At 42.3% G+C, this 27984-nt stretch overlaps 1 protein-coding gene across 5 annotated transcripts in view; it reads right to left on the bottom strand.

Moving 5' to 3' along the window:
* The window catches only part of NF1 (neurofibromin 1), a 74838-nt gene that overhangs the window by 39983 nt on the left and 6871 nt on the right, over positions 1-27984 (bottom strand). For 2 of the 5 annotated variants that reach the window (XM_048324716.1, XM_048324713.1), the window contains exons 2-32: positions 27570-27713; positions 25889-25972; positions 24129-24319; positions 22045-22151; positions 21717-21784; positions 21413-21488; positions 20742-20899; positions 20035-20208; positions 19735-19857; positions 19364-19438; positions 18200-18331; positions 15954-16088; positions 15275-15388; positions 14866-14945; positions 13461-13584; positions 12682-12825; positions 12029-12275; positions 11637-11710; positions 11442-11525; positions 10889-11329; positions 10352-10491; positions 9789-9911; positions 9428-9511; positions 8960-9076; positions 8194-8375; positions 7879-8090; positions 7106-7267; positions 6307-6410; positions 5584-5719; positions 2541-2603; positions 536-694 (exon numbers count right to left, since the gene is read on the bottom strand). In XM_048324716.1, coding sequence (XP_048180673.1) covers positions 536-694; positions 2541-2603; positions 5584-5719; positions 6307-6410; positions 7106-7267; positions 7879-8090; positions 8194-8375; positions 8960-9076; positions 9428-9511; positions 9789-9911; positions 10352-10491; positions 10889-11329; positions 11442-11525; positions 11637-11710; positions 12029-12275; positions 12682-12825; positions 13461-13584; positions 14866-14945; positions 15275-15388; positions 15954-16088; positions 18200-18331; positions 19364-19438; positions 19735-19857; positions 20035-20208; positions 20742-20899; positions 21413-21488; positions 21717-21784; positions 22045-22151; positions 24129-24319; positions 25889-25972; positions 27570-27713 — 4257 coding nt within the window. Of the gene's footprint in view, positions 1-535; positions 695-2540; positions 2604-5583; positions 5720-6306; positions 6411-7105; positions 7268-7878; positions 8091-8193; positions 8376-8959; positions 9077-9427; positions 9512-9788; positions 9912-10351; positions 10492-10888; positions 11330-11441; positions 11526-11636; positions 11711-12028; positions 12276-12681; positions 12826-13163; positions 13243-13460; positions 13585-14865; positions 14946-15274; positions 15389-15953; positions 16089-18199; positions 18332-19363; positions 19439-19734; positions 19858-20034; positions 20209-20741; positions 20900-21412; positions 21489-21716; positions 21785-22044; positions 22152-24128; positions 24320-25888; positions 25973-27569; positions 27714-27984 lie in introns of those variants that run through there. The other 3 variants (XM_048324714.1, XM_048324715.1, XM_048324717.1) reach the window with 3 other exon arrangements.

Genomic DNA, 27984 nt, shown 5'->3' with positions numbered 1-27984 from the left:
CTACTTCTCCTGGAACTTAAGACGTGTAAGTAAAAGCAGTAGCGCACTCCTATTTAAAGAAAAATACAATTTCTCAACATTTACAATGTATAATACGCACAGGCCACAGAATTTGTATGCCATCATTAAACCTTTTTTAAAATTTTTTTACAAGAAGTATGACCAAATGAGATTAAAGACAGCAAAAATTCCTTCTTTAGTAGTAGGATGAGCTTGATCAATGCTGGCTGCTGTTACCCTCATTGTGCTCACAGGAACATCAGTCTCTTTGTTTGTTTCCCAATGAGAAGTTCAAGAGAAGGGCTGGAATTCCTCTCTCTTATCCATCATTTTGGCAAAGTGTTTGTCCCCATCCGTACGTTGCTGAGAGCTCGAACAATGCCACGATGCATAAACACAGCACAGACACTGCACTTTCAATAAACGTGAAAAAAACTCCCAAGTTTTCCTACATTTTCTCATACTGGTCAAAGAGCAGTATACTGAAGCAGGTAGAACATAAAATATGGGCACATAAAAATCTTTCTGGATTCACCTTTGACATGAGCTTCAGCCCCCGCTCGATCCTGGGCGGGGGTTTCTTGTCCAGGATGCCCGCCTCGTACGGGGACACGATGGCGGGGTTGATGAAGCGCAGGAACATGGCGCTGCCCACGGCCCCGATGCTGTTCTGAGGGAAGCGCTGGCTCACCACCTGTGCACGGACAATTACACACAACAGTCCTGCATTAAGCAAAAGGCAAGGGCTGAGAAAAGCCTTGCATGGCAAGCCAAGCCTAAGCATTCCTTCCACACCGGTCATGCTCAGTGCATTGGAGTGGGACTCTCTTGCATCCCAGAGAATCAGAACAAGAGGGAAAGGAGTGGGGCTCTCCGACAGCAGCTGGCTCTCCCTCAGCTGCTGCACAGCTCCCTTGGCAGGGACATGGCTCCCAGAGCTCCTGGCCACGTCTCAGAGCTGACCCCACGCAGGGCCCTGCCCCTGGAGTGCCGCAGCCCTGGACTCAGGTGTGCACTGCCCTCCCCCAGCACAGGGAACGCCTTTCAACTACTGCGTCCTTTCTCTGTGTGTTTGTAACTCCACAACTGAGCCAGGAGCCTCTCCAGCAATAACACTGGTGCTGTACAGCTTCAGGAGTAATTTTCAATTTGTGAGGAGGAGCTATTTGCAGAAATGCCCTTCAGAACCATCATCTGTCCACAGCAGGACAGAAGGAGCCAGAGCTAAATGGCCAGTGCACTCCTCTGCCTACACATACACTGTGTAAAAGCACTGAGCAGATTTAAAATATTGTCCTTTGCCATTCAGGAAAAAAAAAATAATTCTGAAGATGTTTTAAGAAATCTCTTTTCTGTTAGGAAATCAACTGTTCATTAAGAGGAGAGTTGTTCTTTGGATATCTTTCGTTTAACTTTGAAAAGTTAAAGACAGTTTCCTGACAAAAATAAAGTTCTTAGGTATGCAACGTGGTTTTACAAAACATCAATGTCTGTATGTGTATTTTGTAATGAGTAACAATGGTTAATCAAAATGAGTCAGGTTCTTCCTTTCCACAGAATAAAATTAGCAAGCTTGGTATTATCACGTATAGTTTAAAATTAAAAAAAAAAACTCCAAACAAATCCCAGTTTAGTAAAATACTTCAAAACATAACTAATGCAATTTCAGACCATGCTGCTTAAACCAGATAAAGCCATTAGTAGAAAATACACCAAGAATCACTTTGGTTCAGTAGCAACTCCAGTCAGTTACCGTGTGATGCAATTACTGATATTTTCTTGTAAAATACTGGTTTGCCCACAGCTTTTGCATTTTAAACATGATCACTATTCTGCTCAGTTACAGCAAAAATAAGAGAGCATTTAATAAAAGTCTAAATTTCCATTCTGGTTGATTCATAGTTAATATTTTGAGGTCACTGCCAAAGAAAAGAGTAAGTAAAGAGTAAGTCTGAACTTTTAAAGTCAACATTCTAAAGCAACCCACAGATCTAAACTAACACAGCAAGTTACTTAAAATGAGAAATCTGCTTTCCTCGGGAAATAATACAAGTGCTAAAGTTGGGGTTTTCTTGCTTAATCACAAAGCAAACAAAAGAAAATGTGTCAGCAAAAAGACCCACGAGCCTCTTTCCAGTACCCCACAAATATTAATTGTTCTTTGCCCAGGATGCAAGCTCAGGTTATCTGCCAGAGTGTTAAAGCAGCTCAAACCCAGATTTTTTTTCAAAACCAAAGAAAACATTTCTCTTCCACAATTTTTTAATCTGAAGATGGTGGCAAGGCTAGAAGAGTCAGAATATTAAATACTAAGCAGTATTGTTAAAAATGTCTCATTTACTCAAATAGGCACACAGAGAATATTTTAAATCTAACTTAATTCCAGTGTTAATTGAAATGAAAGCTATTTTGTGCCAGAATTAGTAGAATGATTTTACAGTGAGGTCAAATAGACTGAAGTGAAGATATTTTGAACAAACAGCAAAAGATTTCTGTTGTGCTTTGAAAGAAATGGCTAATAAAAAGGTCTCCAAACTTACTGATTTTTTGTTTTCCTTTTTTTCTTTTACGGTAGCTTTATTCAGTAGAGAGTGGCAAGTTGCCTACAGAACAGAGATGAGCACAAACAAGTCACAGCACCAACTACATACAGCAACAAAAAACCAACGTTGACTTGTACATAAATTACACAGTAAAATGTAACAAACATAACCAACAGAAAATGAAATATATAAACTAAAGACTGATGATGGAGTTTTTATTCCACAGTTTTATTACATCTTATTTACAAAGCATTAAATACAAAACAAGCAAATGTTGAATTTCAATCATTTCTACTATTTCTGGCTAGATTAAAAGTCAAACCACATCAATGTGCTCATGATACACGATCTTGGGCCTGAAATGGTGTACTCAGCTTTCAAATGTATTTTACCATCCCCAAATAATTTTAACAGTACAAATAGTAGTGTTATACCTTTGAAATACATATTACTTTTAAAATTAAATTTAGAGTTTTAAATCTTCCCAATGTTTCTCTGTGTGTCCTTCAATTTGGTTAGACCTGTGAAGCATCAGGGTTATTACCACTGTGAGAGGTAACTCTCTGGACAAAGGAAGAAAAAAGCTACAGCCTATGTTAATTTATTCGAGATTTCCAAATCAAGAGATCTGACTTGATTGTGCTTATTTCTGCATTTCACTGAGATGCAAAGGGACCCACCAAGAAGACTCCAATTCTGTCCTATTCCCGCAGGATCTGAGCAAAGCCCCAGCCCCTCGTGCCCTGCTCCCCAGCCAGAGGTGCATCAATGCTCCCGGGAGCTGGGACGGGGCTGGGCATCCCTGGGAAGCCTCCAGCAGCACCCAGGGCTGGATCCCAGCCAGCCTGCAGCACTCAGCCACCTCCAGAGCATCACACTGGCACTGGCAGAGAGCTTCCACAAGTTAAGGATGGAACAGAATGAAAAGCAAACACCGCAACCCAAACCAGCCAGTAAAACTCCCTGCTAAAGCAAGGTGAACTGAAACATGTGCAGGACCTATTAATATTTAACCAGTGGCACCTCTGCCAACTTTCCCTGTGTAATTTCCAAGAGTGGCTTCTGGAGCAGTTGTACACACACTCTACTCACTGGCATACTGCAGCTAAAGGAAAATTTCCACCTTGCTTTCATAAGAAAAACCACATGTATGGTTGTGGGGATGAAAGAGCCAGCACAGATTCTCTGTAGGAGTTACTGTGAGCATGCTTGTTCTCACATCACACTCCTGAACATACATTACCTGTAAGGAGCCAGGCGAATCTGTCCCAGTAGCCAGTTATTGATGTTTCCAAAGGAAAACACTCACTGGGCTCTGTTCCCAAAACAGAAACACCAGCCAGCAAAGATACCAATATCCAGCTAAAGACACCGATCCTGTCAGGTTGCTACAGTGACTAAAATCAGCTACTGATCATTTACAGAACACACCTGGTGAGCATTCTTCACACACAGTTACTTTAAAACTCTAAGCAAAAAAAAACCCCACAAAATTCAGCCTCATTTACTCTCACACTAGTGGCTTGGGATGGAACACATTCCCCTTTTAAAAAGGGAAGTTATCTTAGAAAAATCACCTATTTGGTTCTTACGATAAAAATGGATTAATGCCCCCAAATCAGATCTTGTTTGTACTTTCTTTCAGATAAAGGCCAGACTTTTCAAAACTCTCTGGAATCTTAAGTACAGAATGACTAACACTTTGTGATGAACAAACACTTGCACAGAAACCTAGTTGTTACTAGAAACAGTTAAAGTAGTAAATATTGAAGCTAAATATCAGTTAATACCACTTGTATACCTGCCAGTAAATCGTCTCTTTTGGGAACAAATTACCCTTATTACCACACACAGTAAAGGCAAGAATAAAGCCAACAGACTTGGAAAGGCTTCCATAGAAGAATCTTTGGGAACGCCTTCTGGTGAGCACATTTTATAAATTCCATTTTATGTAGGAATTACCAATGGTTTGCACAGAAATAATTTCTACCAACATACCACTGAAATGGCAGTAATCTGATACATCCTGGTAACAGCACATAAACCTAATTCTGGGATGAGGTGTGGGAGAATGTAACATCCAATAACAGAAGGAACAACCAAGGCTGTGTGTGATATTTTCAGTAACACTCAAATATTCTTCTAGTTGACATCTGTGACACCGTGGCCATGAAAAAGACCAATCTGCCCACCTCATTTGCTGACTACAAAGACCAAACACATCAAAAAACCCCCAAGTCACTCTGCCACCAACCCCAACACAGCCACAGTCAGGAAGAGAAACCGATGGCTTCAGAGGCCTTTTACAGAGCTGTCAGAGTAGGAACAAGGCTCAGCATCTGCACACCTGGTTCAATGCAAGGGCTCACAGGAACAACCCCAGACCACAACAGTTCCAACACACATTCCTTGTTCTCACTCCCAAGCTCTGGGGATTGCAGCAGCTGCCCTGATCACCCAGCACTCCCTGTACAAATGTGACTGGGGAGGATTTTTGTTACTCATTAGTTCACACAGGTCAGAAAATCCATTTGTTTGGCTTTGCTTTAGACCTGAACACAGACTGTGGCTGGAAGGCCAGAAGTAGCTCTTCCAGAGCACTTCACTGAGATCACAGCTCCAATATTCCACCAGGCACAGCATTTCTGTGACAGTCCTCCAACTGGACTGGAAACTGTACTCCCTGTGAGCCCCGAGGGAACTCCTACTCGGATTTTTAGCAGCAGCTGAATCCATCAGAAACACACAAGGAGACCCAGCAGGACACAGGGCTCAGCAGCCACAGGACAGAGCAGAGGAGATGGGGATGGAGGTCAGGGAACCTGGGTACTTTGAGTCACCTCCTGATTGCCAACCCAAGCCTCAAAACACCACTTAGCCCCTGTGTTCAGACTTGTGTCATTTAACAAATGTCTGAGAAGAGTCTTTAGAGATGCCCCCTGTGTACAGCACAGGGAAAACTGCTGGAAAAACAAACAAACTGCTGGAATTTCACAAACCAACCCCAAAGCTTAGGTGCAGGCAACCACTGCAAGCATACCTGGTATAAACAATGGCACACACTGCGCAGCTGGGGTGGGAACTCCGAGGAGGAATTAATGATTGCCTGAAAAAACTTGTCTGTCATTTGCAAGAGACTCCGCTGGTTCTCTTCAAGGCTTTCTGTGGGCTCCAGCCTGAAACAGACCCACACAGGTATGACCAGCAATCAAACACGACACAAGCTGCACTTACATCCTTGGTAAGAACCTCATTTCATCTCTTTCTTATGAAAATACTTGTGATCTTTTACACAAAAGTTTCCATCACTATTTTAACCCACATAAGGTACAAATAAAAGGTCATGTAAAACTCAGTAAGGAACAGACAGCTGTAGGTGGGATTCTCCCAGACCATTTCATACAACATGCATACACAATTCCAACTGATAATTGCATTATCAGTTTCATGATGGTTTATCTGAAAGGAATTTTTAAGGTAGACACAGATACTTGATGGTTAAAATATCAGTTAGAAGGTCTGTCTTTGGGTAAGCTACTTAAGAGATGAATACTTATAATTTTTCTAAGGGTTAGAGATAATTTAAAGCAATAGAGCAAGAGGGCTGCAGAGGCAATTAATGTGTCTGGAACAGTGAGAGGTACAACAGTATGAAAGCATGAGAAAAATATCTGCAACAAGGAAAAAGGAATCCTATTAGAAACAATGACTGGGAATCATGTTTACAGATAAATACATTTGCTGCTCGCCCTGAATCTCAAACCTTGTTGGATCCACCTCAAAGCTGACGTGCTGCCACTCAGGGGATGTGATCACAGTCCGCAGCAAAGGTTCCAACAGCTTCTGCAAATATGTAGCACCATAGACCTGTGTGCAGGGGAAACAAGAACAGAGGCCAGACTGACACAGCAATTCACAGGAATGCCACCAAGTTCTGGAAGCTTTCAAGAGCCTGAAAACACTTGATCTGTTCTGGCATAAACCAAATTCCTGTAAAAATTTGGGTTTGCATATTATAGTCTCACCCTCTGGAACACAACTGAGATCAATTTCTACAGGTATTTTAATTAATTTCCAATTTAGAGAAAACTAACAACGATGCTAACAAGCAGGGATTCTTTCTTAGAGCACTGACTCCACACTTCCCCTCTGTTTGTACACAACGTTTTAAACTGAAATGGGAGCACAGACAAGACCTCAGACTTTACCAGGAACAGTCTTCCAGCTGGCACTGGCCCAGAATCACTCATATAATTGAATTAGTCAGAAAGGCAAAGGGTTAGTGCCAGGGGGATACCTACTTTTTAAGGGCCTGAGCATAAGTTATCTACAAGATTCAGTTCATGAAATGTTAAAACAGAAAAAGAAAACTACCTAAACTTAACAGATTGAGAGCTGAGACCAAGTAAAACTGAGACCCAAAGGCAACACTGTATGGTTTTCATCTAATCCCATTACTCAAGTGCTTAACCCCCCAGACTGGCAGGTTTGTATTTCCATATTACTAAACTTTTCCTGCTATTGAAGAGATCTGTAGCAGAGAAAAAAAAGAGATAATGTACCTTAAAACAGAAAGTCATTATTTTACTGGCTAAGCTGTTTCCTCGGAAGAGTGTCTGCATGGAGTCTGCCAGCTCGACCTCCTTTGAGAACATATTCCAGAGGAGCTGGTAGAGCAGGTGCCGGGAATCAAAGAGTGTGACCAGGACACGAGCCAGCTCATCCTTAGAGGGAGGAGGAAGTGTTAATCTGACTCGCAGGGAACCAAGGCAAGTATAAAACTCACTATTATGACAAAACCACCAAGCAGTTCACAATAAAGCTTTATGTCTGCTATGGGCTCTGGCAGGTAAATATCAAATTACACAAACACAATCTCTCTGCAAACATCTCCTACGCTACTGCTTGTCTAAAACTCTGCCCCAGGATATCCAGCCATACAAATTCATACTGGTTATCCAGACAGACAAGCAGTTACTCTGCTGTATAACAAAGGCCAACTCCTCTTGCTAAAATCTAGAAGAGCAAATACAATTCTGTGTGTCTACATTACAGCACACACCACCTGTAACAAATAACCAGACCAGATGCATTTATTAGAATAACTGTATATAAAATCATTCCTAGACATTAACTGAAAATTTACTATAAAAATGCGGTTTATCATCAAGACCTGAACTTAGATTCAGTAAATTTTTTAAGAACATACTAAGAAAGGCTAGCTATTGTCAGTGGTAGCTCTATTCTCTGTGTACCAGACTGTTGTTGCACTTTTTATTTCACATCTTATTATTTTTAAAAAAATGTAGGAAATAAAATGCATGAATCAACTTACCCACTGAGAACAAGGCACCACATTGGCTAAAGCCATAGCAATAGGAAGCTCCCCCTGATCACCCATCATCGTAACCAACTCCACCAATCTCTCAAAGCGATCTGCTAGCACCGTTTCTGCTAAGGTATCGAACTCTGTCCCCTGCTGCAGAATTTTGGTGAGGACTTCCATAAACGTGGCTCTTGTCTGGAGGTCTTTATGATAGCCCAAGCCTGATGAAGAGAAGCCGGAAGTACTAAGGAGGATGTAAAAGCACGGGGCACAGCGATGTGCCCGGCAGGCGGAGCCGCGCGCCCGCCGCCCGCGGGGCGTTACCTATGGAGTGCATGAGGCCGCTGTCCACGTTGGCGTTGAGCAGGTTGGACATGGCCAGCACGGTGCAGTGGCGCAGCGATGCCAGCCTGCGCGACATCCCGCGCTTGCGCCCGCCCGCCGCCGCCCCGTCCTCCTCCACCTCGCTGCAGTCGTTCAGCAGGTTCATGAACAGTGTGAAGTACCTGGGGACAGGCCCTGACGGTCACACGCGCCCTGCACGGCAGCCGGCACACAACAAATCCCCCCAAAACCTCACCACGGCAGCCAGCACACAACAAATCCCCCCAAAACCTCACCACGGCAGCCAGCACACAACAAATCCCCCCAAAACCTCACCCCCGCCCCGAGAGCCTCCTCGCAGCACAGCCCAAACCTTAACTGTGCTCCAACAACCTCACTGTGTCCCAAATTCTGTGCACATTCTCTCTAACACTGGTGTACCTCTACTAACAGATGTCTTCAAAGAGAGTTTAAGTTTTGTGGATAAAAATAAATAAAAATACAGTATCAAATTGAGCTAATCCCTGCCATGACTGAAACACACATCTGCATTAAGCAGAAACAAAGCCAAATTTTCTTATTATTTTCTAAATGAAAATAATAAACCTGCAAGGCAGAGATTTTGAAATGGGACACAGAAGAGGTAATGCCTGTTGGGATAATAAAATTATTTCTGCTGGAAGGAAAATACAGTTTGTAATAAAGGTCATATAGTGCTTCTCTTTAGAGCGATTGCATAGAGAAATAGTTAAAAGTCACTACTTACTTGAGAAATAATTGAGATTTTGCTTCCATCAACTCAACACCATCTCCTTCTTCAGGCTGGAGTGGAAGCCCAGCAAGAAGAGAGACCACTGCTTCCATACTCGCCTGGTCCAAATCTCTGAAAAATAAAATTTAACAAATAAAATATACGTCACTTTTTCCTATAGCTCTAACTGCAGATGAAAAATAGCATTTTTAATAATAAAAAGGTATTCTACTACAGTTCTGTCCATCATGAAAACAGCTCTGATATTTTGTGTTACAGTTTCTAAACCAGAAAATGTATTAAAAGGAGCCAGGTCATTTAAGACTAAGCATTAAATATAATTCTGCTATTGCTCACCAAAGCTCCAGCTTCAGTTTTCATCTCTTCCTTATTATTGTTATAGGAAGCCCAACATGCCAGCCAATCCACGGACATCAAATGCCAGCTGGAATACTGTTACAGGTGAAGAGTGTCCCTTCTTACCTTGTCAAGCATTTCACATCCTCATCTGTTGCTTGATTAGATGTTCCCATTACCCAGTCTGTCAAATATTCCACCATTTTGTTCCTGTTACATATAAATACATTGCTTTAGCTTTGTTGGGTTTTTTAACCAGTCTGTATCACACATTAAACTGTTGCGTGTGTTGAGTATCACCACAAACTAAATAATATTTTAACGGAGCACCAGGCTCAGAATCATTCTTAAGACAAAGACAAGGAACTACCCCTATCGCAGGAATGGTGTGACAGGGGTTTGGTTTCTTTTTTTTAACCATATAACCAAAGTAAACTACACTTGCCCACAGTACACTACTCTGGAAGTTATGTAATGCCATTCTTACCTAAATTTCATTTCTTGACAAAATGAAAGGTCATCTCTCCTTTCCATCATTACTTCTACTAACTGACAGAGCTTTGTTTTGATTTGGATGGCGTGTACCAGATTTCCAAGCACACGCACATACCTGAAGAAAAAACCAAAAAGATTAATTAAATACTTCATGCTACCTCACTTCCTCCCCCCCAGAAAGGCCCTGCATCAGTAGCAAATTTCTTCTGGCCAAAGAAGTCTTCTGTCAGTGTAAAACTGAACAGAAAGCTGCCCTTCAGCTGGTTTTTAACCACTAACACCAATGTACAAAAAAGTAACCAGGAATGCCTAGGGGAATAGGGCCAAGTTATGGAATGGTCAGTTCTTTAAAAAACAAAAGTCACTCTCCAGCAATGCACTCTATGCTACAAAACCAATCTCCGTGATTATTGAAGGTGTCAGAACCAAGAGGAGGCTCAGAAAATCAGCTGCTGCTTCTCCATGGACACAAGCAGAAAAGATATAAAACAGAAGGCTCTAATTCACTTCTTAAACATAATGCCTGTGTATAGGAAGGGCAAGAGGGCTCCTTACCTAACCAGATTCAGCATCATTGTCTCAATGCTCGCTTGTCCAAGGTGTTCTGAGCTCCCTTCTGTGTGATTGTCAAGCAAATTCTTCATTATAGCAATAGTTTGCTCTACAAATTGTGTGTTGGTGTCAGTTAACAAGACCTACAGGAAGAAAATGTCTGGTCTTAATTTTTTACACATAAAACCAAACAAAAGAGTATTTGCCAAATATACTGCAGCATTTCAAAAATCTCATGGACAAGCATTTTTCTAGTTACCACCAAGCCAACAGAATTCCAATACATGTCAAGATTCAACATGTGAACACTGCCAGCTATAAGGATTCCACAAACAATCTCACAGATTCTGCACTCAAGAGCTCACTAATGCAAGAATGTTAAATAAAGCCTGGAATCACAACCACAATAATCATTAACACATGCTGTGATGATCACTCTGCTCACAGGGGGTGTGCACAGAACACAAACAGGGACCCATTTCGGTCACCCAGGGCAAAGACAGGACTGACACAAATGTGAATAATCTATCACCACTTTACCTGTCCTTGAGAATCAAAGAACTTGCTGATGGTATTCTTCAGTTTGTTGAAGAGCATTGGATAAAGTGCTGGACTGAGCTCCAGCCCCACCAGGTCTTTGATGTTGGTCCGTATCTGCAGCCCCACCTTCTCATGGTTGCAGACCATCAGGGTCAGCAGGCGGTCGATGAATTTGCTGACCGGGGTCTCCACGCCGCCCTCGGTGGAGACCATGGAGATCATGGAGCCCTTGCGCTCGTTGAGGGGGCCCATGGGGGGGCTGTAGGTGGCCAGCCCCGCGCTGCTGCGGTGCTGCAGGCACACCCCGCCCAGGGCACACAGGAACCCCGTCATGTTGATCCACTCCTGCAGGGACTCCGTGTCCGACAGGTCGATGGAGCCGCCGCCGCTGACGTGCGACATCCGCCGCTTCACGATCGTCTTGTGCAGGCTCTCAGTCACCTGGGAGACAATGGTCATTTGCTACGGTAAATGCAAATTCCTTAAAACAAATAAGCTTAAAGACTTATTTTGAATTTCTAAAGGTTGAACTTTTGGAAAAATTCATAGTCACCTGCCCATCTTCCATTTTGGTCTTTGGATAGTTAAGGATTAGTTTTGTAGCTTGTTCCCACTTTGCATGTGTATCCTCCCAGGCCTGAAAGAAGACAGATTGAGATTTAACTTCAAAACTACTTGTAGCAACAGTATTTTCATGTTTGCTTTTTTAATATGCACTCAGAGCACATAAAGTGAGAAGTTAGTTCACCTCTGTGTTGCCTGCAGTGGGGTGTTCAATGCGCCTCAATAACGCCATCACTCTCTTCTGAAGAGCTGCTCTCCCTGCAAAGGACACAGAACATCGAACCAAGTTTTTTGGAAACCCACCTACACAAATTTGTGATCTTTGAAAGTAAATATTAAATTAAGAGGAACATATCCCCCCTAAAGTCTTTAGAAAAGTAGCTTCTTGTTACACGATTGTAAAATCCTCCTGAGCTCAGTCACCCAAATTCCTTACACTTTCTAGTAATTCTAATATTCAAGACATTCCAGAAAAAGCCAGAGCAGCCTCAAATCAAAAACCTCAAGAACTTAAACACAAGTAACAGTCTTCTGTCCAGGTACAAAGTTACTTACTTTAACTGACTCATGACTTACCTGTTGACATCATGTTGCTCACTGATGCAAACTCCATGAAAGTGTTGTAGTTTGGCAAAAAATTATGCACTGAGACTTCATCTACTCCACATCTGATGTCAGCCTCCTCGCAGAGGTGACGGAAGCAGGACATGGCCACCAGGACTGCCTCGATATCTGGGCTCCACAGGAACATGTATAAGGCCACTTCCAGCTTGGTCTGGGCTTGGCGACAGATTGGTGTTCCACTGCAGCCCGTGGTGCTTTCCTGGGAAACAGAATTCCCAGTTGGGGAACATTGCTTATGAATACTGCAATTTTATTAAAATTCAGCCCTGGCCAATCTGTGTTTGAAACTGCTTTTGTTCTAGTAGGAATAAGCCATCCTAAACAGGATCAGAGCTCTTAGATGCTGTCACAAGGGATCCTGTTTGCAATCCTAATAAAAAAATATTCACCAACATTTTAACTGAAAAAACGTGACTTTGTAGGTCTAAAACATCACTGTTAACCAGCATATTAAATACATACATTATTTAGGATACATATGTCTTTTCCTCCTCAGAAATTATTGATTTTATTTTCAAAAATTACTCTAAAAGTAATTTAATTTCTACTTGCCCACAGGTTTTTTTCTCAAGTGTTAAAATTAATTATCAACATGTATTACTTACCATGGAAGAATTCCCCTTCCCTTTCCTGAGGGTAGCTCCTGGTGCACAGCGTATCATTTCATCATGGTCAAGAGAAATTTGACTAGTTCCACTTCCAGAGACATCATAAAGTAAGAGGAAGTGGCAGGAACTCCTATCTGACTGCTATAAAGAGAGGGGAGGAAAAGAATGTATCAACTGATATTTTAGAAGAGTAGAAGGCACAGACTTGAGGAAGGTAAAAAGCTCTTGGACATTTACACAGTACTTTTTCCACTGCTGCTGTCAGGGCTTTATCAAGCTCCTCATGTTAATGGTATCTTAGACTTATATTTCCCCTTAAGAAATACATTACTTCATACTTAAGGAATATCAGAAAGAAGGAAGTCAGAATTCTGGGACTCAGAAGAACATGAGATCCAAAAGGAAACTTTTATTTCATCCATGAACATGTGTATTTTACCATAACTATCCTCCCTTTTTCTCACCTTGGGGACTATTTCCCTGTATTAGGCAAAGAGGCACAAGGCACAGGTTTCTGTGAAACATTCATTTTCCAGGCAAGTACAGCAACCTGTGCAGCTAAAGGAAAAAAGAAAATAAAAATCCCAAACCTAACTTTGGTCACCAATTCTAACCAAGGTGCCTCACAAACCAGAGAGGAAATCAGAGAACAGAACATGTAGGAGTAGCTATTAAATCTCTTCCAATCAAAAATAACCTGGTAAATAAAGGAAGTAACAAAACAGAGAACAATTCATGTTAATGATCCCAACAGGGAGATGGTAACGTTCACTTACTTTGTTTTTTAGCAGAAATTTATTCCTGCAGATGAGAATCTCTCGCAGCCACTTGAGGATTTCTGTGCTGCTGAGTATCTGATGACTCGTGAGTTTCTTGCAGATATAGAAAAGCATTTGTGAACTGCAGCAAAATGAAATTCAGCATCAGCCTTCTGATGGAGCACCAACACTTCTGAAGGTATTGCACTACGTTTTACATAGAAATAGGCACTTAGCATGAACACCCTGTGCAAACACTACCCTGGGCTTTCAGCGGTACAACAGAGAGGTGAGAGTGTGCATGGACAGGCCAAGCTCCCCTGGGACCCTTCCCAGCACCCGCGGCCTGCAGGAGCTGAAGCCCCGCGGGCAGCCCGGCCCGGAGCTCCAGCTCTGCCCAGGACAGAGACAGCACAGACAGGCCAGCACGAGTTACCTACACTGCTCTGACAACGTGTCAACTCTGCTCTGGAAGGAACACATCTAGGGATGTTCCTTCTTCATATCCAGTCAGGCCTCACACTCTCTGTTAAAACTGCCAAAGGGTCCAAATTAGTGTCAAGTGTGATGGGTTTTTCCCCCAGCCCGAAGAGACCATGAACTCCCTGAAATGACAACCCTAGGTGTCAGTTCTGGCCCGACAAGGAGGGGCTCAGCCCAGACTGACCCACACTCAGAAGTCACGAGCCCAACCTGCTGATGCTGGTAACCAAACTCCTCCTACACTGCTGTTTCCTTCTTCCAATCAAACATCAGCACCAACTCAGATCAGATCATCAAATATTATTTTTTAAAATTTTAACTATTTAGTTTATGTAATTCTTAGAATTCTGAGTTTACAGATTCCTACTTTTTGGTTTAGCATTTTGTGTAACTTTGACTTTTCTGGAACTTTATTTTCCTTCATATTTTCCAAGAAATCAACCACAACAGCTGCTGTGAACTTATAAAAGGCAAGACAACTTTAATGAATTAGATTTCTTTATAAATATACAGGAGAGACCAGTGGAGATCACAGGTCACCTTCCCCAGGTGAGAGCTTCAGAGTCAAGGTTAGCAAATCCACACTTCCGGAATTGCTCAGCATTACTCCCCCCTCAGTCCCGAAAGAATGAAATATAATTTAAAAAGTAGCAAACATTTGACTGAGGGTGAAAATCTCCAGCTTTTCAAACTAATAATCATTTCTACACCTTACCATCTGCTGAAGAGAGCCATTTAAGGGAGCAGCAAAGCGTTTGTTACATTTTTGTAAATTCGTATAGTGCAAGAAGATACAACTTCTCCATGAATACACATAACAATTCTGACTGAAGATTCCTGCTGTTGTTGCAAAGCTTTCCCAAAACACTCACAGCTATTTCAAAAGAGAAGGCAAATCAAAACAGCTATTTCTCTCGTTTATAGAAGTTAATTTACATACCTGATCTCCCAGAATGTTTCTATAGGAGCATCAGGATTCCACAAGTCAATGCTGTCCAACTGGTGCAGAACCAGCAAGGCCTAAAGCCAAAGAGACTTTCACTTAAAGACTGAAATTTACAGAGTACCTGAGCACAGGCAGAGAAACAGGCACAGTCATATACTCATTACACTGTTTCAAGAACAACAAAAGATATAAAATGCATTTTCTACAGAAGAGCAAGAGTTCAGTTAGTCTGTGTCAGCAGAATTTCATTTTAATCTTTATTCCACGTTCATACTGCAGACCCAGCGGTTTTCCCCGGCATTTCTGTACAAAGCCATGCTGCGCACACACACACACACACAGGCACAGCTGAAAGGAGAGGCTGTGGCAGTGCCCAGCTGCAGAGCCCAGGGCTGTCGCTCACCTCCATGGCCTCCTGGGCAATGTCGGGCATGCTGGACTGCGGCACCAGCTGCACCAGCCCCGAGATCAGCTCGGCCGTGCTGCCCTGCGAGTCGGGGCCCTGCTTCCTGGGGTTCTGCATGGAAACACACCAACACACGCTCAGCTGCAAAACCTTCTCGTGCTTGACCACACTACTGACAGCTACTGCAGCATTCCTGGTGCTGAACTAGGGGGATTTTGGGATCTTTCAGAGAATCTGTCATTTTATTTTTAATCCGTAACACGCCTTGCATATCATGTCTCTGACAGAACTGGAATATTTTTATATTAAACCACCACAGGCCTGAGAAAATGGAAGATCTAAGACAGTACTCACTGAAATGATGACTAATTTCCAACCCCCTTATTTCAATTTTCTTCTATTCCCCTCTCCTTCCCCCACCTTCCTCTTCAGAGTCACACAACTTCATGCTCCCTCTCGCTGTGTTACTCTGATTCTCCTGTTACTCTGATTTACTCCAGTAAAGTCTCCTACAGTTTCGTTTTTATTCTTTTTCCTTTAAAACCACAGGAGCATCATAACCAGAGAAAAAGATGAGTAGGAAGTGTGGCCAGGTGGCCATTAATTTTTATTCATTTAGTAGCTTCAAAAGTAAATTCCACTACGACTTAACAGTATGACAGTAGGATTTACTTACACACAGCAAAAGCTTTGGATCTGCATGGATCAGTTTCACCAAGGACAGCAGCAAGAACTTGTAGCTTCTGGTTTCCAAATCAGTAGGTTTTTCTTTAAATTTAAGGCTTGTCATTTTCTCCTTAAATGTAAGGCTCTGATGGAAGGAGAAAAATAACAGTCCTTGTCAGGAAGGTAGTCAAACATAACAGTTATAATTAAACATCTTATGAAATGTATTGCTTTTATCATCCATAATTCAAGAAAAAGCTTAAAACTATACAAAACTCAAGTATAGTTGCATAGCCTTCTACTTTGAAATTCCCTCTCTCATAGGCAATCACTTTATTATATCTTTAAAGTTCCCTTAACAATTATTTCAGCGAGCTGCATGTGGACATTAGAAAATGTTTTGCATAAGAGACAAATTGTGGTGAAAGAAAAGTGGAAAAAGGACCAAAAAGAATTACCGGGTATTTCTCTGGTGTAAGATAGAAATAAAAATAAACGTTTCCAACTCATTCTGAGTACATGAGAGGGAATTTTTTCCAAAGGCAAAATAATATCTTTATTTTCTGCAACAGCCCCAGATGTTTGCACGTTCACCTCAACAACCTCTGGAAAATGAACCTTTCAGTTCTAAAAGGCACACAGGGCATCGCTCAAATATAAAAATAATCTGCCTCCAGGTGAAAAACTAGTGAACTACTTGTAAGTTTTGAACAAAAGGAGAAAGCCTAGGTTGAAATCATCTTCAAGGTAACTGATGAGGTATGACATTGTATGATTAAATTCTACAAGAAATTAGGACCTCATGTTATTTCAATAATTAGTTATTGTACAAATATATGGAATAAAACCTACCACATAAAGCATCTGACCAAGAAATCAATAGCATGGTGGTAGAGGTAACTAACTCTGTGCTAAGCCTTAGTTTGCCACAGTTCAGGGGTTTCTAGGAGAGGCATGTGGGAAAAGGCCCTGTTTCTGTGAAGCCATTTATGGCCTCCACACAATCCAAACTAAAGAGTGCCAGTAACAGAGCCAGGCCAGGCTCTGTGCAATGCACCGACGGACCAACAGCGGCGGGACGCCGACAGACAGCACCGGACAAGGACAGACGCGGAGGGGATCAACATCCGTGTGTTCAGGCTGGATATTAGGAACCAGTTCTAAACCAGAGCGGGGGGATTGGGGAAGAGCATGGTGCTGGGCACAGAACCAACAGTGCCTTCCTGGGGGAAGGAGCTCCACTGGCGCTGTGAGGGCTCCCTGCAGCCCCCGGCCCGGGGGCCTGGCGGGCTCTGCGGGTAACTATGCACAGAAAAGTCAGAGCAAGGCAGGGCTTTTCTGCGGTAGTTACGGGTCATACTTACAGCAGCAGAGGCCCAGGGCCATGCAAAGCAGGGGCTGGCAGGCGTCTGACCACGTGGGCAACAGCAGCCAGGCAGAGGGAAAGTGAGAAGCAGAAGACAAAGCACCACCAGTCAGAGCAGGGGTATTGTCAGGGCAACTATTCTCCAACAGATGAATACACACAGGTGAAAAGCAAGTTAAACATGGTGTAGCTTTCAACCAAAAGCATTGTGCTCATTTGCTCTCCTTTGAGAAGCCCAACAGGAGTATTTTTATGTCTCATTTTAGGCTTTCCAAACCAACCCACCAAGACCACTTGCCACAGCAGGAATGTTCAGAGGAGAATGCGGCAACACAGCTGTGTGTGGACTTACTGGAAGAATTTGGATGAACTACAAATCTGAATTTACTCAAGACTTTCTCCAGGACAGCCAAGAATACTGACTTTATTTCATAACGGTTGAAAAATCTTTTACTTTGTTGCTGTCACCAAGACCAGTCACTTGCTCAACATAAAGCAAGACAAATGAACATGCCAATCATGGTAAAAGTACTGCAGTTTTCAGTGATTATCTTCACATACAGAATGCTTTGGTTTTCCACATTAAGCAAGGATGGACATGTTAGCTGGCTACTCACAGAGCCAGAAAGCTCAAAATGGACAGTTAGCCACAGAGGACAGCTACAGGAGAAATACTTGTACGTTGCCAGTTTAAAAGCAGCAGGAAAACTGAGAGACATCGAACTACCAACAGCCAATCCCCCAACACCGCAGGGCTACAGAGCACGTATGGCTCCCTGCTGCTCTGTGCATCACCACGTTCTTCTCCCCTCTGGTTTCCAGTACAAAGGTGATGAAGAGGAGGGCAGGGCTGGGCAGCGGGGAAGGCGGGAGGGGCCCGCCAGGCTTACCGGGGTCATGCGGATGGCGGGGTGCGCCCCGCAGCCCTGCATGGCGCGGTGCAGGGTGTCGCTGAACATGCTGCGCAGCTCCACGGCGTGGCAGTACACGGCGTCGATCCGCGGCCACCAGTCCAGCGCCGACTGCAAGGCAAGGGCGGCGCTGACACCGAGCCGCGCTCCGCGGCCACCGCGGCTGCAGCGTGGCCAGCCCTCACCCCGAGTGCAGGTATGCCCACCATTCTTCTGCACGCCCACCACCAAACGCGTAACATTTAAATTCCCACCTAGCTGCTCGCTACGTCACTCTGCCTCCTGAATAGGCACCAACCCTGAGCTGCTCTGCACTCACAAGAGCAGAAGGGAGTGGATGGATGCTAGAAGGAATACTTCAAAACAGCGTGCACTCAATTCCCTGTGATACACTAAACAAAATGGAAAATTGGTATTTTAAATACTTGATAATATCTCAAAAGCTGTATTACCCCACCACACACACCACCACATCTCTCACAGCATTTTCTCCCCTAAGGCTTTTTTTTTTTTTTCAAATATAGTGTTTTCATTACAATGTTTGGATACATTAAATAGAAAACGCTATATACATTAAGTGATTGCTGGTTGCTCAACACTTACTGCTTCTATTTTCATATTGGTCAGGAAAATATTTCTGAACAGTGTCAAAATTAAAGTTGTATTTTACTGACAAAGTACAATAACAATTGAAGATGAACACTGCACAGACTTTCAAAATATTTTCATTGCCCAGCACTTACTACCGTTTCACACTACTTAAATCTCACTGCACCAAATCCCCGAAGACCACCACAGGGCCAACTCTACCCCAGGTCAATAGAGTGCAAGCAGCAGAAGGTGGTGCATGTCCCTGAGAGTAACTTCGGGTATCATTATTTATCATAACACCAGAGACCATACAATTCATTTGCCATTCTATGTAAGAGAGCGATACTGGAACCCAAGCTCTCACACTGGGAATCCCCTGGTGGACAGCAGGAACAGATCTGCACCTCCTTCCTTAGTAGCAAGCAACTCTTGCTGCATGGATACAAGAAGCAACAAGATTCGGTCCGCTATCCAAATTGTATTTACTAAGCAGATATTGATCTGAACAGAAGCCCCACACCACTAGGCTGATGAAATACTGCCAGAACTTACATTTGTGATGATTCGGTGGAGTGAATTTACCAGCACATAATGAAATGTTGATGGGGAATTCTGTGCCAAGCAGATCTACAATAAAAATACATAAAAGCCACTTAGGAACATCTTTGTCTTTGCCATCTTTCTTATCACCCTGAATAACATTCTGGAGCCTTTTTATTAAATTGACAATGCTGTCAAATCTGAACAAGAGAAGCCTAATCAGCTGTGAAAAGATTTATCAAAACATGCAGGGATTTATTACTAAGGGATATTTATACAGTTGAACTCATTTATGAGCTTCAAGCTGCTGTTAGCACAGCTTTCATAACTGACAGGTCGTCAATAGCATGTAGAGAATGACTTACCATAAGCAGTGTTCTTACCTTGAAGTGCTGGTTATTGTGAGGATTTATGCGGAAGCAGGAAACCAAGCAGTCAATCATCAGGTCTACATCTGCATTCTGATTGCCTCTTGAGAAAGGTTTGCTTGGGTTAAACAGCAAATTCTATATAATTCAGAAAAATATAAATATATAGATCAGATACCATAATTATTCTTGGCTACTTTAAATACAACTTTCCACTGAAAACCACTGGTATTCAATTAAGAAGAAATTGAAAGTTCACTCCATTATTTCAAAATTCAATTTTCTTCACTGCAATTAGGAAACAGACATTTTTACCTTAAGATCTACTACCATGGACTGCACTAGCAGAAAAATGACGGAATTATCTTCCCAGTTGATGTAGGTAGATGCTTTGCACAGTTTAACGCAAGCAATAGCAGCACTTTCAGTCAGCTGCCTGCTCCCACTGTGTCCTGCCAGGGCCTTCCTGAGATTGTCCAGGAACAGCTTCTGCAGAATTCAAACCAGGAATAGTTATAACCAGACACTGTGATGGCAAAAACCAACTGGATGCGGCACTCCGGAGAAATCCTGTCGTTATTAAGGACATTCCCTTGGACTGACCCGGGGCAATCAGAACAGCACAAGAGGGGCTTGTTTGCTCTCAGCCATGATGCTGCAGCCACATCAAACCCTGCAGGTGCTGTAACTGTGGGGCTCACAGCCCCCTGCAGACCCCAGAACCTCAGCACAGCCGTTTGCTGCAGGTGGAGGCAGAGGAAATCACAGCACAGAGATTCAAATCTCCAAGGAGATGGAAAAGTTCTGAAATAACATTGTTTGGGACAAACTATCTGTATGAATTACTGACAGTGAAAGAACATATGTAAGGTGAGAACTTAAAAAGAGTGCATAAATTTACATATGGAATTGCAGCGTGCTCTTTAAGGAGGAAAGACAAAATTAAATATCCCTGAAATACAGAATCAGCAAAACAAAGCATCCTCTAGAAACCAGAGTCAGAATTTAGATAGTTTTCTTACCTTGTTCATTTTAGTTTCCTCTACCACATCCTTTGCTATATCTTGGATTATCTCTGGACACAGGACCAGGAGGATGATCTGCAGTGGCCACACTGCTGCTTTACGTTTTGTGCTCTCAGCAAAGCCATCCACTAAATCAAACAACTTCTCGGCACAATCTGCATAAAACATAAGCCCAAGTTCAATACCAGTTTTAACTATGAAGAGGTAAAGAACAGGTATAAAAGAGCAGAGGGATAGTTCCACCTACACAGAAGGAAAGTTCTGGTTTGCACATTACTGACATGCTACTGGGGATCAAATGGTCTCAACCCAGTTAAAGACATGGTTTACCTGAAAATATAAATTCTCCTCTCTTTTTCACTAGAGACAAGTAAAGGTGATGTTCTCTAAGTTTTTATCCTGTATCAAGATGAAAAATATACATTTAAAGAGTCTCCATCTTTTGGGGTTTATTTGTTTGTGTTGTGAAGCACAAAATGAATCTCTTTAGCAGGGGAGCCAGGAAAGAAAAGAGACAGGAACATACCCTTGCCTGCCCTGACAAAGGGTGACAGAAATTTGCTTATTTGCAGGCTGCACGAGGAGCAAAGAGGGCACAAAATGCAAGCGAATGCATTTGGGGATGTCTGAGAAACCAACCTTGAACACTGTCATGTGTTATGCCTTACCAGCCATGTCAGTCTGGGGGGTTTGGTACAGCTTTGTGAACTCATCAGGATAGTTTTCCACCCAGTTCCAAAATGCCTGCAGATAATGGAAAACACCTTTACATTCCAGAGCTGCAACAGGTTTACTGAATTATGCATTTAAACAAAGAGCGGTTTTATTCTTACCACTCAAAATTTCTTGCAAAACATATTTGCAAAGGGAGGCAGCAACTTTTACTTTATAGTAAACTACTGAATTGCAACTATTCTTAAACTAGGAGAAAGTCTGCAAATAAGCAATGAAACAGAAGTACTGAACACTTACCTTCTCCAGACTGTTGATAACAGCTAACTGAGCTACTTTCTTAAGGGCTTTAAACTTGAATACAGTCTCTGTAAAGATAAAACATTTCTGCATTTAGAACAGAAACTTGTTCTAAAAAGCAACACAGGTTATAAAAGATATTTGAAGTGCAAACCAATTTTCAAACCAATGTTTTTATATTACTTAACTATTTTTAAATACTTCAGTAAATATATGACTTTTTAGAGTAAAACAGAGCAATAAAACCCAGATATATCAATTGCACTGTGTCATCTCTGACTAACCAGATTCAAATAGAAATATTTCAAAACACAGGGTCAGATCATACCTTGTAAGAGTCGCTTGAGTTTTGAACAATCCACACTGATGTACTGTAAAAGTTCAATATCATGGACATCAGCATTATCTTCTGAACAAACAGTCAGTTCCTGCAATCTGAAAATACATAAAGTAAATACACTTCTACATCAGATTGTGTCAGACAGGTATGAACACACCTGTGAGTCTGTACATTTCAATAGCAGTGGAATGTGCCATCACCTCAGAAAAACTTTTCCAGATTTAGAAATAAAACACAGATCTTGAATGATAAAGGGTTAATGTAACAGCCTTGTGCCATCCTCATACTGAAAATGAAGCTAGAAAACCAGTGATGAGTCTTACAAGGTGCCAGTACCTTCTGGGGATTGACTGTGCCCAAGATTTGCCTAAATCCTCCTGTTATCCACCCTCCTGTGGCAGAAACCTTGTCATCTTTTCAACTAAACATTAAAGTCTGGACTCCTGACACCTTTAGGCTACTGCTCCTTCACAGCACAGCCTGCCCCAAGTAAGGTTTCAGAGTACAGCAGTGATTGATGGTACTGGATATCAGTGGAGCAAGCTACAACCATTCTTGGTCCACATTTCTCTGGCCTGAGCACACAGGATGAAGTTTAATCACACCAGTTTAAACACAGCAGCATCTTTTCACACTCGTGTCTCAGAGAATTTACTCAGCATCTCCCAGACACCCAGCCACTGATCACTAAAGCGTCTGTTCCCACAAACTCAGGACTGCCACGGCTCCTTCCAAGGCTACAGATGTGTTTCAGACATGGAATGTGATTTCTAGTACTAGACACAAAGGCAGTTCTTCATGTCTTCAGCGCCAGGGAAACTTAACAGGCCTCACTGGGAATGGGAAGGTCCTCACTGCTGTGCTTTTCATGCCAAAAATCCCCCAGCTGCTGTGCAAGGCCCAGAAATATGCCTAAACAGGAAACCCAGGTCAGGGATCAGCAGTGCTGACTGGCAGCAGGCTGACCCCTGTGGAGACCAGCAACAATTGGTCAAACATTTAACTATTGCTGTACAAGCCATCTGCAAGGGAAAACAGGTTAGGGGAAAAGCACTCTGCTCCAGCTCAAAGGGATGATGGACGGGGGCTTTGGAGTTTGGGAACAAACTTTAAATTTCAAATTACTCAATCATTTTAGACTGATTTCTAAAACACAAACATTTTCCAAAGAAATATATAAATATATAAGGAAAAAATAAATCTTTGTTTCAATTAAATTGGTTCACTCACTGCTGTGTGACCATGTAAGGCTGCCCAAGCTCCACTTCTAATAAATCAAGAATGATGTCAACTGTAACACCGTGTGACAAGAGCTAAGCTACTGCAAGCACCTTTCAAAAAACATCAAAGTATTTCAGTATTAAAAAGCTTAGCACACCACTCTAAGGGACTGACAAATGCTGAAGCATCAGAAGGATCTGGAACAGAGCAAAAAGAGCAAAGAATAGATGGAAATTTTGGGCCTGTCTCTCTTCTTACTTAGAAAAGCAGAAAATCCAGTCATTTTTTACAGTAAATGTGCTGTGAAACTCAAGTCAGTCAGAAGACAAATGGGTCTTTTCCAACAACTAACAAACAGCCCAGATGTTTGTCCCCTTCAGGCATAAGACAGATTTAACATAAAAGCTTCCTAGCAGGAAAACAACCATGGGGCTCCAGCAGAGCTGTGGACAATCACCAGTTTTCATTCTAAATTTTTAAGTAAATGGATACAACCATTAACTTCTGCATCCTTTTTTTTTCCAAGACACCTTGCACCCACAAGGACTTACTCAACTTTTTCCGCTGTATTATTTTCATTCCCTATTTTCACTCGTACTTTTGAGAGCAGATTAAAGAAGCAACAAATGCAGCCAGCAGTAACCCAGGATGGGGATGAAACAGGTCCATTTCACAACCTGAAACCCAAGTAAAACCCTGAAAGGTTGAGGGCATTCCTCTTGAGAACTATTCTACTGAAGAGCATTTAAAGCGTTGGCTCCTCTGAATAGCCCACAGCTGGTGGCAGACAGAGGCTGCAGGCAGCAGTGCAGATGCTGTCCCTCCCCAGGGCTGCAGGCAGCAGTCAGTACCTGGTGGAGATGCGGCTGAAGACGGCGTTGAAGTTGTTGCAGCTGAGCGAGAAGAGCACCCCCGAGGCGGAGCTGCGCAGCTCGGCCGCGTGCTGGTTCCCCTCGCGGTACGTGTGGATGAAGTGGCAGATCTCGGGCAGCAGCTGCTTCACCAGCATGGTCTCGTCCAGGCGCATGGTGTCCTTCGGTTGCTACAAACAAACAGCGTTCCCCTCAATTCTGCTCAGGATCCAACCTCCCGACCTGCACAGAGCCTGCACAGAAAGGCTCCTTCCCCTCTGAGCAATGCCCCACTGCAGCCAACCCACCCCACATCTTCAGCTGAGAAACGCAAGACACGAAGCTGATCAACCTCATCGGGCATCAAGCAAAACATCAAACCAGCTTCTGAAGCAGCACACCTTTGTTCTGATGAATGCACCCTGCTGCTCTGTGGTGAGGATCAGGACAGCACTGACTACCCTGGCTTTCACTGAGGACTAAAGGGCAAACCCCACCCTCACCTCTCTTCAGGTAGGGGCTTGGTGGCCATATTTTGACAGGGAGCGTTTTATATTAAAAAATGAACCAAAAAAAGGTGCTTCTCCCTCACTCTTGCCGGGAATTGCTCTATACGAGTCAAAAATGGCTTAAGTTCCCTGCAAAAGAAAAATCTAATTTTTGCCAGTTTGCACAGTGTGAGACATAAGGAAACTATTTACAAAAGAATTCAAAGTGAAACTTTGCTCTACTAAGAGCAAGTTTTAACAGAAAGGTCAGCACTAAAGCTTTCTAAAATTCTACCAACGAATTTTCCATAGGGAATTGGGAAGTTTCAGAGACTCCCACTTAGTTGACCTGAGTCCTGTTGCCATGAGAACTTGATGAAACATTGAGCAAGAAATCCATCTGAAGATACCACAGAACACAACACGCTTTGTACAGGGCTTTGGCTCACTCTGATTTAACATATTCTGCCTCAAACTGCTCTCATTTGAAGCGACAGAGCAAGAAACATTCAGCACAATTTAAATATCTATTTAAATATCATGACCTATCAGGAAAACCACTGTTTCAAACAATATACACAGAAGTATCTAAAAATAAGTAAATTCTGAAGTTCAAACTGTTTTTTTGACTCAATGCATCAAAACCAAAAAGTGCCAAAAAGAGGTATTTTCCTCAGCCGTACAAGCTGGAAATTGAATATAGCTTAAAAATAAAATCCCGTTCTTGTTAAAAGAACAAACCACTGCAAATCTCTCTCTCAGTGAAGTCTGGCTTTGCAATTCCAGCTCAGCACAGTAACTTGTACAACCAGCACCACTCTCCTCCCAAAGGGACCAGCAAACTGCCTCGCAGCAGCTCTGACTGGAAACTTAGGCCTGGACTCCCGGTGGACATTTGGACATGATTAACTAATGTAATCTAGGAAACACCTGCAGAAATCATCTCTAGAGTAGTGGCAGAAAAGTTTCTGTGGTATATAAGAGCACATGGAAAATTACTTCAACAAATGAAAGTTTTAAGACATTTAAAGAAAACTCAGCACTGCAGAGAACGAAGCACAACATGAAAAATTATCGTTAATGCATCAATTACATCAACTACTTGCATTCATAGGAAGTTTTAGTGTTTTTTAAATGGCATTAACCTTACTTTGCTCTAAATCTGATGAGTTTTAAGTTTAGTAGCAGTAACAACAGATACACAAGCATTTGACTTGTATTCTCCAATCCATTGGATTCCAAGTTAGCAACTGCTTTTGCAAGCCTACTCACCCCTGCCAGACATTTTTCCAGTGTATCCAAGATAATCAGCTGAGATAGATATAAATTCTTTTCAGCAGTTTCTCCAAATATTCTCTAGAAGTAGAAAGGATATGGATTCATCTGAGACACAGATATTTGACTTGTAATGCACGAAAGTGAAGCAGCAAAGTGGCACAGTAAATTATGGCTCCATTACTGCTCTGGTTTGGAGTTTAGATATAAAGCCAGCAAAAATCAGATTAAAATAGGAATTAAAACCTTATCACTAAAGAAATATCTTTGTCCAGTCTGCAATGCCAAACATCACAAGGGACAAACAGCCCCTGCAAAGTAAGACTGGAGATGCCCCGCAGCCCCTCACCTCCATCAAGCCCATCAGCTGCTCAAAACGCAGGTTCCACCTTTTCAGAACCTATTTTGGTATCAATTACTGCTGACTCTTTTCCAATTACGTATTTCACCGCCAATGGCTTAACAGAATGGATGTTGCAACAAATCCCTATCAACAAGCTTATTACTGTTCCAAAATTTAGCCCAGACCACAGGAAGAAACACAGGAGAGCCTCCCAAAAGATGTCCCACTGCAGACACAGGAGGAAGGCAGGATTCCCTCGGGTGTTTCAGCCAGCACACAGGTCTGTGCCAGCAACAGGCACTGGCTCCAGCAATATTAAGACAGCAAAATAAAGCAGGAAAGATTCAGCCAAAAAGACATTGGTACAAGTGCCCACAGACAGAGCACCTGTTGGAGTCACCCAGAGAAGTTTATTTTACCCACGGGAAGGGTGGCTCACCTAAGCCCAGGTTTCAGCTGAGACTCTTTCTGAAACCAAGACCATTATAACCGACAGTCTCTTGGACTGGTTTGTTCCAGCTACAGAAATCCTTCTGAATTATTGGTGATTCCCACAGAAGCTCAGACCATCACACATGACAAACATTCAGACTTGCTCCTAAGGGCAAAAGCTGACTTTTTAATTGACACTTTTAGCTAGGTCTTTCCTCTCAAAATCTGTGTATCACATACATTCTTTCAACTGTACAGTTCTCTCATTTATCACCCAATCATCTTGCACATCAACATGTTCCCTCATGCCTGTAGAGTTTAATTAAAATAAATTCTCTCCCCAAAGGGATTACAGGTAGCTTTAAGCAGCCTAAAATCCCTAGCAGCAGGGCAACCTATTTTCTCATTTTATCAGTCCTTTGCAGTTACAGCAGATGCACATCCCTGTACAACTGACAGCTGAGGGCTCACTCCAAAGAATCTCTCTAAAACCATAAAAAGTACTGCCAGAGCCTGGCCACTTCTGTTAACTATTTGGGGAGACTCCAAATGATCCCAAATTCCATGGATTCAAAACTCAATGAACTAAACTTTTCTCATGGCAAAAGTTCTGACTAAAATTCATCTGGTTGTTAAAAAATACATATACTTTATATACACACACAGTAAAACACCCAAACAGCCTGGAAAATTCAAATAGCCCAAGTTTTAAATCCTTTCCCTGCCCCAAAATCCCAATGCCTTTCTCTGGAACATGGCTCTGACAGATGCTGCTGGTGAACTTCAGAACAGAAAATAATTAAGTGTAAAAGGCAAGCAACAATTTGACTAAATTTCAAGTAATTCTCTGCCAAATTACTATTTGAAAAAAATCACCAAACAATGCAAAATGAGAAAACTTACCATGTTATTAACATTTTTTAAGATATTGGTGAGACCACTGATGACCAGGGAAAACTTGTACTTGGAAATGTTGATGAGACATTCCTTGTTGTGCTCCGTGCTGACTTTGGTGTGGGTATTCTGCTGGCAAGCCTTTATTGGAAGCTACAAGAGAGAACTGTTATAAGCTTTTTACACATTGAAATTTACAGCTTTAAAGATGTGTTAAAAACTTGTGACACACCAGAAACCACCTTGAAAAACATTCTACAAGAGACAACGGCAAACGCATTACTTTGTCTTCTCTACATTAATCTTCCCATTAGCTATCTATAAAACCAAGTGCTTAAGTTCACCTGTTCCTTTTTCTGAACTGAAACTAAACCTCTATTTTGTGATAAATTTTCTACAACCTGAATGTCAAAGCAATCAAAAG

Source organism: Corvus hawaiiensis, chromosome 20, assembly GCF_020740725.1.
Source record: "Corvus hawaiiensis isolate bCorHaw1 chromosome 20, bCorHaw1.pri.cur, whole genome shotgun sequence".
NCBI lineage: Eukaryota > Metazoa > Chordata > Aves > Passeriformes > Corvidae > Corvus > Corvus hawaiiensis.
This window is presented reverse-complemented; position numbering and strand designations above follow the sequence as displayed.